Raw genomic sequence first — 11,815 nt, forward strand, 5'->3', positions numbered from 1 at the left:
CAACAACTGGCAATCTCTGGATAGTTGCCTCGATAACATGAGGCTTCGCTTATGGCGCCTCGAGGTATCTGTCTGTATATGGGACCCTGTATATGTTATGCGATTTAATGGATTGTTTCTTATTACTATAGAGAACCACCCAAAAAATTGTTTCTTCTTCTTACTTTTAGATAAAGAGTTATTGTCGATAGATAAACTCTGATATACGCATTGGTGATATTCACACATAGATTTCTTATATGTCTTATAATTTAGATAAATAGTTACTGACACAACTATTTTTAAAGTTATAAGGATCATGTTCTTGAGGTTCCATGTGCAAACGCAGAGTTTAGTTGCCCCCGTAAATGTGACATGTTTTAAAATGCAAAGCCATTTGCATCAGTGCGAATACAGTAGTGCATTGGAAGGGCGTTGTGTCTGCCCATTTAGCGGCTGCAACTTCATTGGAACATACCGTAAATTGTACGATCACGCCAGCAGTGGCCATTCTGGCGAGTTGCAGATGATTGAATGTGGAGAAACAATGCCTATAAGCTTTGCTAATCATCAGAGGGTAGTTCTCAAGGAACAAAGTAGGGGAGGAGGAGAACTTATTGTTGTGGATCGTCTCATCCAGCCACATGGTGCACATTTCAATGTAAGATGTATTTCGCCTAACGTTCGTGGAATGGGAAACTTCTCCTGGAAGCTGACGGTATGTTTAAGATGTACATTGTCATTTGAACGATCGATAATCGCCAGAGCTAATAGTGTAAGCAGCCAACTACCTCCTGAGCCTTTTGTTGTTCCTTCGTTCATGGGTAATGCCACTGAGCTTCTCATATTAATCAATAGGGTTGAGAGTGTTGTTTAGGGAGGTCGATGATTATGTGTTTGCAGTTTACTTTTCGAACCTTTTCATGTTTGCAACTTATGTTTGGTAACTTTTGTTTAAAATGGTGCGAACTAACTTCTCTTATTATTATACCTTGTGCTTACTCATGACATTGACAAACGAAAGAAATTAGCAGATATAGAACTAATTTGACTAACAAGAAGATTTAACTCCTATTCCTGCCTGGTTTTTGTAATCCTTTAGCAAAGATTAGATACTCAGCTGATGGATTGCCAATACTCAGCTGCTAGCTTGCCAATATTCCTCTGTTTCGCTTGAATTCAGTAAGGGTGAAAAGGTAATTATGAGCTTTTTAACAGAACGGTAGAGGGGTCACGTGCCTCACGTTTAGTAAGGGTGAAAGGTAATTGCGGCCCCTTGCTTTTAGTGGGTGTCATCCTTCGGGAACCCATTTATCACCTTAAACTTTGCTAAGCGCTGGTATAAACTTCCCGTCGGCCTGCTATTACCTTGCAAATATAGTATTGTCTTGCGACAGCCTGCTCTTACCTTGCGAACTTAATATAATATTGCTTGCTCTTATCTTAGGCTTGAGCCTGTGGTTACGGTCCCCTTGCTTCTAGTGGTTGGCAGATAGTTACCTAGAATTTCTTAGGTGTACCTAGTTTTACAGAGCAACGCAACAGCCTGTAATCGGCAGGGGAATATAACCTTATTAGCTTGCCCACAGCCTGCCTTACCTTGGGAACTTAATATTGCCTTGCCAGTGTTTCTTTTTGTTTTTTTTTTCAGACCTGCCACTGAGACTAGGGATCTACAGGACCTTCTTAAAGCTTACTAAATATTTCAGATAAAAATTATTATTATATTCATATTAAAAGTGTATTTCGTTCAAAAACTATTATATTTTGGTTATAATTATTAAAATAAAAAGTTAAAGGAACATCATGTAAATTAAAAGTATGCCTCTATTATAGAGGAACATCTGGTATATTATTTCATATAGAGTTAAAATAGCTATGGTTGCAGATGCTCTTAGAATTTCGTAGGTGTATCTAGTTATACACCTTTTATTATTATACCTTTTTGTGCTTACTCATTACATCTTGGGATTGAGCTTGTGGTTACGGTCCCCTTGCTTTTTAGTGGTTGGCAGATATTTACCTAGAATTTCTTAGGTGTACCTAGTTATACAGAGCAACGCAACAGCCTGTAATTGGCAGGGGAATATCACCTTATGCTGCCCACAGCCTGCCCTTACCTTGGGAACTTAATATTGCTTTGCCAGTGCTTCGTTTTGTTTTTTTTCAGACCTGCCAGTGAGACTAGGGATCTAAAGGACCTTCTAAAAGCTTCAAAATATTTTAGATAAAAATTATAATTATATTCATATTAAAAGTGTATTTCGTTCAAAAACTATTATATTTTGGTTATAATTATTAAAATAAAAAGTTAAAGTAACATCATGTAAATTAAAAGTATGTCTCTATTATAGAGGAACAACTGGTATATTATTTCATATAGAGTTAAAAATAGCTATGGTTGCAGATGCTCTTAGAATTTCGTAGGTGTACGTAGTTATACACATCTTATTATTATACCTTTTTGTGCTTACTCATGACATCTTGGGCTTGGACCTGTGGTTACGGTCCCCTTGCTCCAGTGGTTGGCATATAGTTACCTAGAATTTCTTAGGTGTACCTAGTTATACAGAGCAATGCAAAAGCCTGTCGGCAGAGGAATATCACCTTTGGCATGCCCACAGGCTGCCCTTACCTTGCGAACTTAATATTGCCTTACCAGTGTTTCTTTTTGTTTTTTTTGCGGGCGTGCCAGTGAGACTAGGGATCTAAATGACCTTCTAAAAGCTTACAAAATATCTTAGATAAAACTTATAATTATATTCATATTAAAAGTGTATTTCGTTCAAAAACTATTATATTTTGGTTATAATTATTTAAATAAAAATTTAAAGGAACATCAGGTAAATTAAAAGTATGCCTCTATTATAGAGAAACATCTGGTATATTATTTCATATAGAGTTAAAAATAGTTATGGTTGCAGATGCTCTTAGAATTTCTTAGGTGTACCTAGTTATACACCTCTTATTATTATACCTTTTTTGTGCTTACTCATCACATTGACAAACAAAAGAAATTAGCAGATATATAACTAATTTGACGTACAAGAAAATTTAACTCCTATTCCTGCCCGGTTTATATTATTTGGTCTTTTCTAATCCGTTGGCAAAAATTAGATACTCAGCTGATCGCTTGCCAATACTCAGCTGATGGCTTGCCAATACTCAGCTGCTAGCTTGCCAAAACTCTCATCTGTTTCGCTTGAATTCAGTAAGGGTGAAAAGGTAATTGTGAGCTTTTTAACAGAACGGTGGAGGGGTCACGTGCCTCACATTTAAGTTATATTTTTCGTCATCAATTCATCTTCTGTTCTTCTTCTCCCGTTTCAGATCTTGTATTCATCAGTACCCATCGGGCGATCTCAGCGAAGTTTATGAGCTGTTAGCTTGTTTTGGGATAAGGTGAAGCATTCCAAAAACTTAAGGTTGTCAAATTTTCCGAAATAGGTTTCCGATGTGTGATATAAAACCTTTGTCTTTTTCCTAATTTTTTGGATTACCAATTTCCCGAAATTGCTTACCTGTTTTTCTTTCATTAGGTACTTCTCCCTCGTCTGATATTGCCAACAAGTGAATACCATGGAGTTCCGGTTGGGGAAAATATCCAGGCATAAGTTTTCTCCAGCTTCCGGATAGGCCCTCGACTTCCGGACCCTTGCTCAAGGAGAAACCATGGACTGACCCCTGCCTTAGGTCCGACCCCCTTGATCGGATCGACCCTTGAAGCAAAATAGAAGTTTTCCGCCTAAGGGGAAACTTCCGTTTTTTCGATTATGGAAGAGTTCTATTACTTGAAGCCGACATCTACGACTATAAAAGGGAAGCCCAAACCCTAGAATAAGGGATCGACAATTCGAGATTAAGAGATTAGAGTTTAGGCGACTAGAACTAGGGTTTATACAGCAACATGTTGTAGTCCCAAAGAATATACTCAATAACATCTCTTTGCTCTCGATTTACAACTCTGTCATACAAATCTTCTAGTGTTCCGTAGTACTAAAACGATCCTACACAAAAATACCCTAACAGTTTGGCGCTAGAAGGAGGAGAGTGATCCAACTACGTGACGATGGCACTAGAGGACGATTTTAACCAAGCAGAGATGACCCCGAGGGAGATCGAGCTCCTCAACAAGCTCGAGTTTCTTCAAAGTCAGGTTACCGATCTTCAAAAAGCTCGGGAGACCACACCCGGAGGCCATGAACTTCTTCTCGAAGTTCAAACCCTAAAAGATCAACTTGGAGAACACTCCAAGCAGCTACAACAGAGCGCCGAGAAGCTAGACGCTATAGAAGCGGAGAATCCTGTCTTCCGACAAGAGAAGCATACCCTCAGTGAAACTAACAACAAGCAAAAGCGGTTCCGAAATAGGGTTCGACCCATGGCTTCGCTCAATACTCCACGCGATGGTGAAGAAGCACTTCATCGACCCGTTTCCGCCAACGATGAACCCGAAGGCCGAGAAGCTGCAAACGATGGGACCCGAGTGCAAGTAGATAGCGATTCTGATACGGAAGACGAAGAGTACTCACCCGATGGTCCCGGGATCTCAGACCCGGCTCTAGACGCCTACTTAGAAAGAGTGGTCTCTGAAAGGTTCGGCACCATTCAATCTATGGTAGAAAGGCTCCCAGGGGTAGCTCCCCTTATTCGGAGGAGTAATCAGGGGTCCTACTCCAATACACATTTCTTTGAAGAGATCGCCTCGGTGGAGATGCCACGCAAGTTCTCTTTCCCGAGCATAAAGATGTACGAAGGATTGCTAATTATTCACTCTTAACCTGATTTCTCCAATACTCCAATGCATGCTAGCAGTAGCAATCCCCCGGGACGCACGGGAAGCTACCATGTGCAGGGGATTCGGATCAACCTTGACTGGCCCTGCTCTCCAGTGGTACATCAATCTTCCTACCAAGTCCATCAAGTCCTTTGCAGCCCTTAGCGACAAGTTCGTAGAGCAATTGGCTAGTAGTCGCAACCTAAAGAGGAACTCAGGCGACCTCTATGAAGTCCTCCAGCATAGGAAGGAACCCCTTCGTTCCTACATAGCACGCTTCAACCAAGAGAAGGTGGCTATCCCTGAGTGCAACGCTGATACGACTAACTCAGCCTTCAAGCGGGGCCTACTCCCAGAGAGAGATCTCTACAAGGAGCTGATCAAATACAAGTGCAGGACTATGGAGGACGTATTGTCTCGTGCTTGGCTTAAGTAAGGTGGGAAGAAGATGTTGCTAGTAGGGCCAAAGCCTGTCCGAAGTACGATCAGAAGTCCTCCAAGCCAACTAGGAATGATCGTGATGAGCCCACTCATCCCAAGTCCGCTAGGAAAACCAGTAACTCGAGCAAGGGCATGTATCAACACCGCCCTTTACCTAGATCCGAAGGAATGATGGTATCCACATGGCCCGATATCTCCCATCTTGTGATATCAAAGCCGGAGCTAATTGGTGTCCTGCGACAAATGGGTCCCCAAGTCAAATGGCCCCCTAAGATGAAGGCTGCGGAGGCTATTCGAAACCCCAAGCGATGGTGCGAGTTCCATAGCGACCATGGTCACACCACGGAAGATTGTATAGCCTTGAAGATGGAAGTCGCCGAGCTCCTCAAGAAAGGCTACCTAAGGGAGTTCCTCTCAGATAAGGCCAAGAACCTTCTAAATAAGGAAGGTCCCGGTCTCCCCACCGAAGCAGCTCCCGCGTTGCCATCGCAGCAAGATCGAGTGATCCATGTCATCTCAGGCGGGTCATAGGTAAGCGGAATCAGTAGTGCTGCTGCCAAGAGAAATACTCGCAATGCCAGGAACGGTCAAGAGGCCGAGGGTCCTCAGCGCCTACTCCTCGGAAAAGATGAGATCAGCTTCACCGCAAGGGAGCAGGAGAAGGTCCTTGCTCCTTATCATGACGCCCTTGTCATTTCACTTACCATAGCAAACTGCTTGGTTAAGCGAATACTAGTAGACAATGGGAGCTCCATCAACGTAATCATCCATTCGGCCTTCGCCGACCTAGGGTTGGAACCTACAACTCTAACTAGAAAGGCGACTCCCCTTGTAGGCTTCAGTGGAGAGGTTAAGCAAACCTTAGGAGAAGTTTTCCTCCCCGTATATGCCGAGGGGATAAACCAGGCAACAAAATTCCTAGTCGTCGACTGCCCTTCATCGTACAATGTGATACTAGGAAGGCCTTGGATCCACGACATGGGAGCCGTACCTTCGACTTTGCATCAGCTGGTCAAGTTCCCAAGTCCCTGGGGCATTAAGGCGGTCAAGGGAGATCAAGAAAACGCTAGGTCCTGCTATCAGACTACCCTAAAGGGAAAGACCCAAGTCTTATAGCAATTACAGAAGAAGCTTCCGGCCCCGCATACCGAAGAGTCGGAAGTGGAAGAAATGGATGAGGTTCCACTCACAGAAGGGAACTTGGGTCGAAACTTAAAAATAGGCCCAAAAAACTTCCGGAAGGCCTGAGAAGGACATTGGTCGACTTCTTGAGATCCAACTCCAATTGCTTCGCTTGGTCCCATGAGGACACATGCCTGGAATTGATCCCGACGTCATCATGAATCAACTTAAAGTGGATCCAATGCATCCTCCTGTCAGACAAAAAAGGAGGAAGTTCGCCCCTGAAAGGGACAAGATAATAAACGAAGATGTCTAGAACCTACTGGATGCCGGATTCATACGAGAGGTGCAATACCCGGATTGGCTAGCTGATGTAGTGGTCGTTAGGAAGAACGGGAAGTGGAGAGTCTGTATCGACTTCACGGATTTTAATAAATCCTATCCTTAAGACCCCTTCCCCTTGCCTCACATCGACAAGCTAGTCGACGCAACTGCTGGTCATCAGCTGATGAGTTTCGTGGATGCATTCTCCGGATATAACCAGATCCTAATGCATCCTGACGACCAAGAGAAGACCTCATTCATGACCTCAAGGGGCATTTACTGTTACAAGGTCATGCCTTTCGGATTGAAGAACGCAGGTTCGACCTATCAAAGGTTTGTCAACATGATGTTTGCCGATCAGATAGGGTAGACAATGGAGGTCTATATTGATGATATGCTGGTAAAGTCCCTGGACGCCGAGGACCACATCTCGCACCTTCAACAAGCCTTCACCACTCTCAGGAGGTACAACATGAAGCTGAACCCCTCAAAGTGCTCGTTCGGGGTAAGCTCTGGGAAGTTCCTGGGATATATAGTCATCCACAGGGGCATAGAAGCAAACCCAGAGCAGGTGAGAGCAATCCAGGTGATCCCTTCCCCTCGCAACGTTAAGGAGGTGCAAAGACTGACATGACGGATGGCCGCCCTGAGCAGGTTCATCTCCTGGCTGTCTGACAAGTCGCATGCCTTCTTTGAAACCCTGAAGGACCCCAAGGACTTCCAATGGACCGATAAATGTGAGCAAGTCCAATCCGATCTCAAGGCCTATCACATTACTCCACCTCTCCTCTCGAAACCCTTGGTAGGTGAGGTCCTATTGCTCTATCTGGCGGTATCAGAGCACGCGGTCAGTGCGGTCCTGGTAAGGGAAGAAGGAAGGAAACAGCACCCTATCTACTACGTGAGCAAATCATTTCTAGACGCGGAGACCCGCTATAGTCACCTTGAGAAGCTGGCCCTCGCCTTAGTTAACGCGGCTCGAAAGCTACGCCCCTACTTCCAGGCTCATCAAATCGTGGTGGTCACCTCCTTTCCCATCAAGGCAGTTCTTCACAAGCCGAAAGTGTCCGGACGACTAGCAAAATGGGCTAAAGAGCTGGGGGAGTACGATGTAATCTTCCGGCCTGCAACGGCCATCAAATCGCAAGTCCTAGCAAATTTCGTAGCCGAATTCTCTCCTGCCATGCTTCCAGCCCTGGAACAAGAGGTAAAGCTTCGTGATAGCGAAGGAGAGAAAGGCGAATGGACACTATACGTTGATGGGTCTAGTAATGTAAGGGGCGCAGGCGTGGGACTAGTCCTAACTTCCCCTACGGGGGAATCAGCCTCAAGGGCCATACGATGCAATTTCAATGCAACGAACAACGAAGCTGAGTACGAAGCTCTAATAGCATAGCTAACACTCGCCAAACAGATGGGGGTAGAAGACATCCAGGTCTTCAGCGACTCACAACTGATCATAAGCCAAGTCGAAGGAGAATACCAGGCGAAAGATCCGAGTATGATCAGGTACCTATCCGTGGCTAAGCGTCTACTCTACAGGTTCCGACACTGTAAGCTCACCCAGATCCCTAGGGAGCAACAACTCCCAGGACGACGCTCTAGCTAATCTAGGGTCCGTCATAGAAACTACAAGTCATATGAGCATCCCATTACTAGTACTCCAATGGCCCGCAACCGAAAAGGAGACGGAGCCTGAAGAAGTATCCGTAGTAGACAAAGGAGAGACCTGGATGACTCCTATCATTAGCTATCTGAGGTACGACACCTTGCCTGAAGATCGTGACGAAAGTCGGAAGATAAGGGGCCAAGCTGCCAGATACTACTTTTCCGAGGGGAAATTATACCGAAGATCCTTTTCTGGACCCTATATACAATGTCTTACCCCTAGAGAAGCCGCCAGGATATTAGAAGAGCTTCACGAGGGAGAGTGTGGTTCCCATTCTAGTGGTCGGAGCCTGGTACTCAGAGCCAGAAGGGCTGGATACTACTGGCCAACCATGGCGAGGGACTCCCTCAAACAAGCCAAACTCTGTAGCCAATGCCAGAAGCACGCACCAGTCTCCAATCTTCCACCAGAGAACCTCAAATCTCTAAGCTCTCCTTGGCAGTTCCGAAAGTGGGGCATGGACATCGTAGGGAAATTTCCATGGCGCCGGGGCAAAAGGTGTTCCTCCTAGTCGTGACCGATTACTTCACAAAGTGGGTATTAGCTGAAGCACTAGCCAAGATGACAGATCTCCAGATCAGGAAATTCCTATGGACCAACGTGATCACACACTTTGGAACTCCCCATGAGATCATCACAGACAATGGACCCCAGTTCACGAGCTACAACTTCGGAAAGTTCTGCAAGGACTGGAACATCAAGCTTTCCTATTCAGCACCACGACATCCCCAATCTAACGGTCAAGCCTAATCCATTAATAAGACGGTGGTGAATATGATCAAGAAGCGCCTAGAAGACGCCCATGGGCGATGGGCAGAAGAGCTACATGGAGTACTCTGGGCCTATCGGACAACCCGAAGACGGCTACCCATGAGACTTCCTTCTCACTTGTCTATGGTGCTGAAGCAGTGATACCCACGGTGGTGCACGTAAGGACCACGGTCTCTGAATTCCTCTCCCAGGAGGAGAACAATGAGGTAATGTCCCTGAGTCTAGACCTACTCGATGAAAAGAGGGAGGCAGCCCGCCTTAGAAATGCGTCCTACCAGTTGAAAGTAGCCAATAGCTACAACAAGAAGGTCAGATCCAGAACCTTCCAGAAAGGGGATTGGGTCCTAAGGCGAGTCTGTGACCACACGAGGGACAAATCAGCCGGAAAACTCGCTCCTGGATGGGAGGGACCCTATAAGGTAATATAGGTGCAAGGGGCAGGAGCCTATAAGCTGGAAGACAGCGACGGTAAGGTCCAACACAACTGCTGGAAAGCCTTGCACCTCATATTCTATCAATACTAAAGTAAGGTCCCTGGATCAAGTTTTAAATACTACTACTATTATTATGATATATTTATGTACACTGGTTTCCTACTCCTATGTATGCGATAACGTCTCCGGACTAAGCTTATAAAATACATTATTAGTTACGGCTGAAGGGGTTATAAGAACTCCAATGTACTTAAAGGGGCATTCTAGCTAGGTCAGGTCCTAAGGGACCTTAGATCTTAGCAAACCCTATATATACTAGTGAGACTACTCACATGGGTGCACGACATATAAGGAACATGTCTGATCAACCCTATTACATTATTTGCACCTCGGGCCCTGCGTAAAGGCTATAAGTCCAAAAGTTACGTGGGGACCACCGTACTAGTGCTACCCAAACCCTGTGTTAAAGACGCTACGAGCTAAATACACGCAGGGGGCATGACGTACACTGCAAAGTACTGTAATCAGATGCTGACGGCTGATATGCAGGGAGCAAATTGTTAGGGTATTTTTGTGTAGGATCGTTTAAGTGCTACGGAACACTAGAGAAATCGCGGGCAAAGAGATGTTATTGAGTATAATTATCGGGACTAAAACGTATTGGTGTATAACCCTAGTTCTAGTCGCCTAAACTCTAATCTCTAAGCCTCTAAAAGTCGATCTTAGGTGTTTAAACCTTTATTGGTTATTTGAATCTCGTTTGGGTGTTGAACCCGGGTTTGATTCAAATGGTAAGGAATGTTTTGCCACTTGTGCTAGTGGATCCCTTATTCTAGGGTTTGGGCTCTCCTTTTATAGTTGTAGATGTTGGCTTCAAGTAATAGAACTCTTCCATAATCGGAAAAATGGAAGTGTCCCCTTAGGTGGAAAACTTCTATTTTGCTCCAAGGGGTCGGTCCGATCTAGGGGGTCGGACCTAAGGCAGGGGTCGGTCTCTGGTTTCTTCTTGAGCAAGGGTCCGGAAGTCGAAGACCTATCCTGAAGCTGGAGAAAACTTATGTCTGGATATTTTTCCCCAACAGTTTGCCCCTTATTCCTTGATTTGCTCGTGGAAATCAAGGGATAACATGTGCTTCTTGAGCCATGATGGTTTTCTCCTTGGGACGGAGCATCTCTTGGATACCATATCTTCTTGCAGTGGGTCAGGCCGGGACCCTAACTGATGAAATGAGATACTGATTTTACGAGGCTCTGAAAGTCGTAGCTTCCTAGAGCGTCCGGATCAGTGTCTTGACTTGTTTTCAAACGAACAGATGAGACAGAGTGTTCCCCTTCTAAAGAATCAAGGGGTACGAGCCTTGCCTTTTTGAACCTGATCAAATGAAGTGGGCTTCGCGAATAGACCCAAAGACGGTTGAGTTTCTCCGTTTGGCGCCCATTTGGTCGCATGGCGATTTGTACGAGGCGCGTGGTCGCCACCCTAGGGTTTTCTCCTTCTTTCTTTCATTTGATCGAGACCAGAGTCTTTTCCTCCTCATTTCTTCTCTACTCTTCTCAAGATTTTCTCTCTCGGCGGCTCCCTTTCTTAAAGATTTCCTCTCGTTCAGGTAGCCGTCTTCTTCCCTTTCCTCTTTTCTTTTCTTCTGCTGGATCGATAATGTCCGACGGTTCCCCTGGCAAAACCCTAGAATCCCCCGTAGATAGTAGGGCTAGATCCGAAACCCTAGGCTCGATGAACTCTTCTTCTTAGTCCCCCGAACCCATAGCTGATGCGGAGGGTCCTTGTCTCGATGTCACGGAGTATGTTTCTTCCGGCGATGAAGCCGTAGGGTCTCTGTTGGTGGGTCCGGTTTCTAGAATCGGAAAGAGAGATGTTGAAGAGTAGAGGAGGAAGTACGATCTTCCTGAAGATCTAAAGATTCGAATCCCGGATCCTTCCGACAGGATTTCGGATTTCGGAGTTGATGAAGTCCCGATCTACGAGGCGTACTTCGAAACGGGCTTTCGGGATCGCGTTCCTTTTCTGATCGAAAAACTCTCGGAGCATTTGGATATCTCTCCGGGTCAGCTAACTCCTCCAGCCTGGAGGACCTTGATTGCGATACAGAACCTCGGCGACTTGGAGCACTTAGTGATAGAGTGAACGAGGTGCTCTACTCGTACTATGTCGCTGATCTGCCCGGATCAAAAGGGAAATATTACCTCCACACTCGTAGTAGCCAAGCTTTGGTTTGAGAGATCAAGAAAGGCGCAAGGAAGCGTCATCCAGTCTTTAGCAATATATGGGCAGAGAGATTT

At 45.2% G+C, this 11,815-nt stretch overlaps 2 protein-coding genes across 2 annotated transcripts; both read left to right on the forward strand.

Moving 5' to 3' along the window:
* The first annotated feature begins 364 nt into the window (after positions 1–364).
* On the forward strand, positions 365–856 carry LOC130498102 (E3 ubiquitin-protein ligase SINA-like 1). The gene has a single exon (XM_056991459.1). It carries the CDS (start codon positions 365–367, stop codon positions 854–856), a length of 492 nt encoding a protein of 163 aa, XP_056847439.1.
* Positions 857–5,368: 4,512 nt separating this feature from the next.
* LOC130498103 (uncharacterized) lies at positions 5,369–6,313 on the forward strand. Its single transcript, XM_056991460.1, has 2 exons — positions 5,369–5,508; positions 5,779–6,313. Exons 1-2 carry the CDS (start codon positions 5,369–5,371, stop codon positions 6,311–6,313), a joined length of 675 nt encoding a protein of 224 aa, XP_056847440.1.
* The last annotated feature ends 5,502 nt before the right edge of the window (positions 6,314–11,815 follow it).

Source organism: Raphanus sativus, chromosome 7, assembly GCF_000801105.2.
Source record: "Raphanus sativus cultivar WK10039 chromosome 7, ASM80110v3, whole genome shotgun sequence".
In the NCBI taxonomy this organism is placed as follows: Eukaryota; Viridiplantae; Streptophyta; class Magnoliopsida; order Brassicales; family Brassicaceae; genus Raphanus; species Raphanus sativus.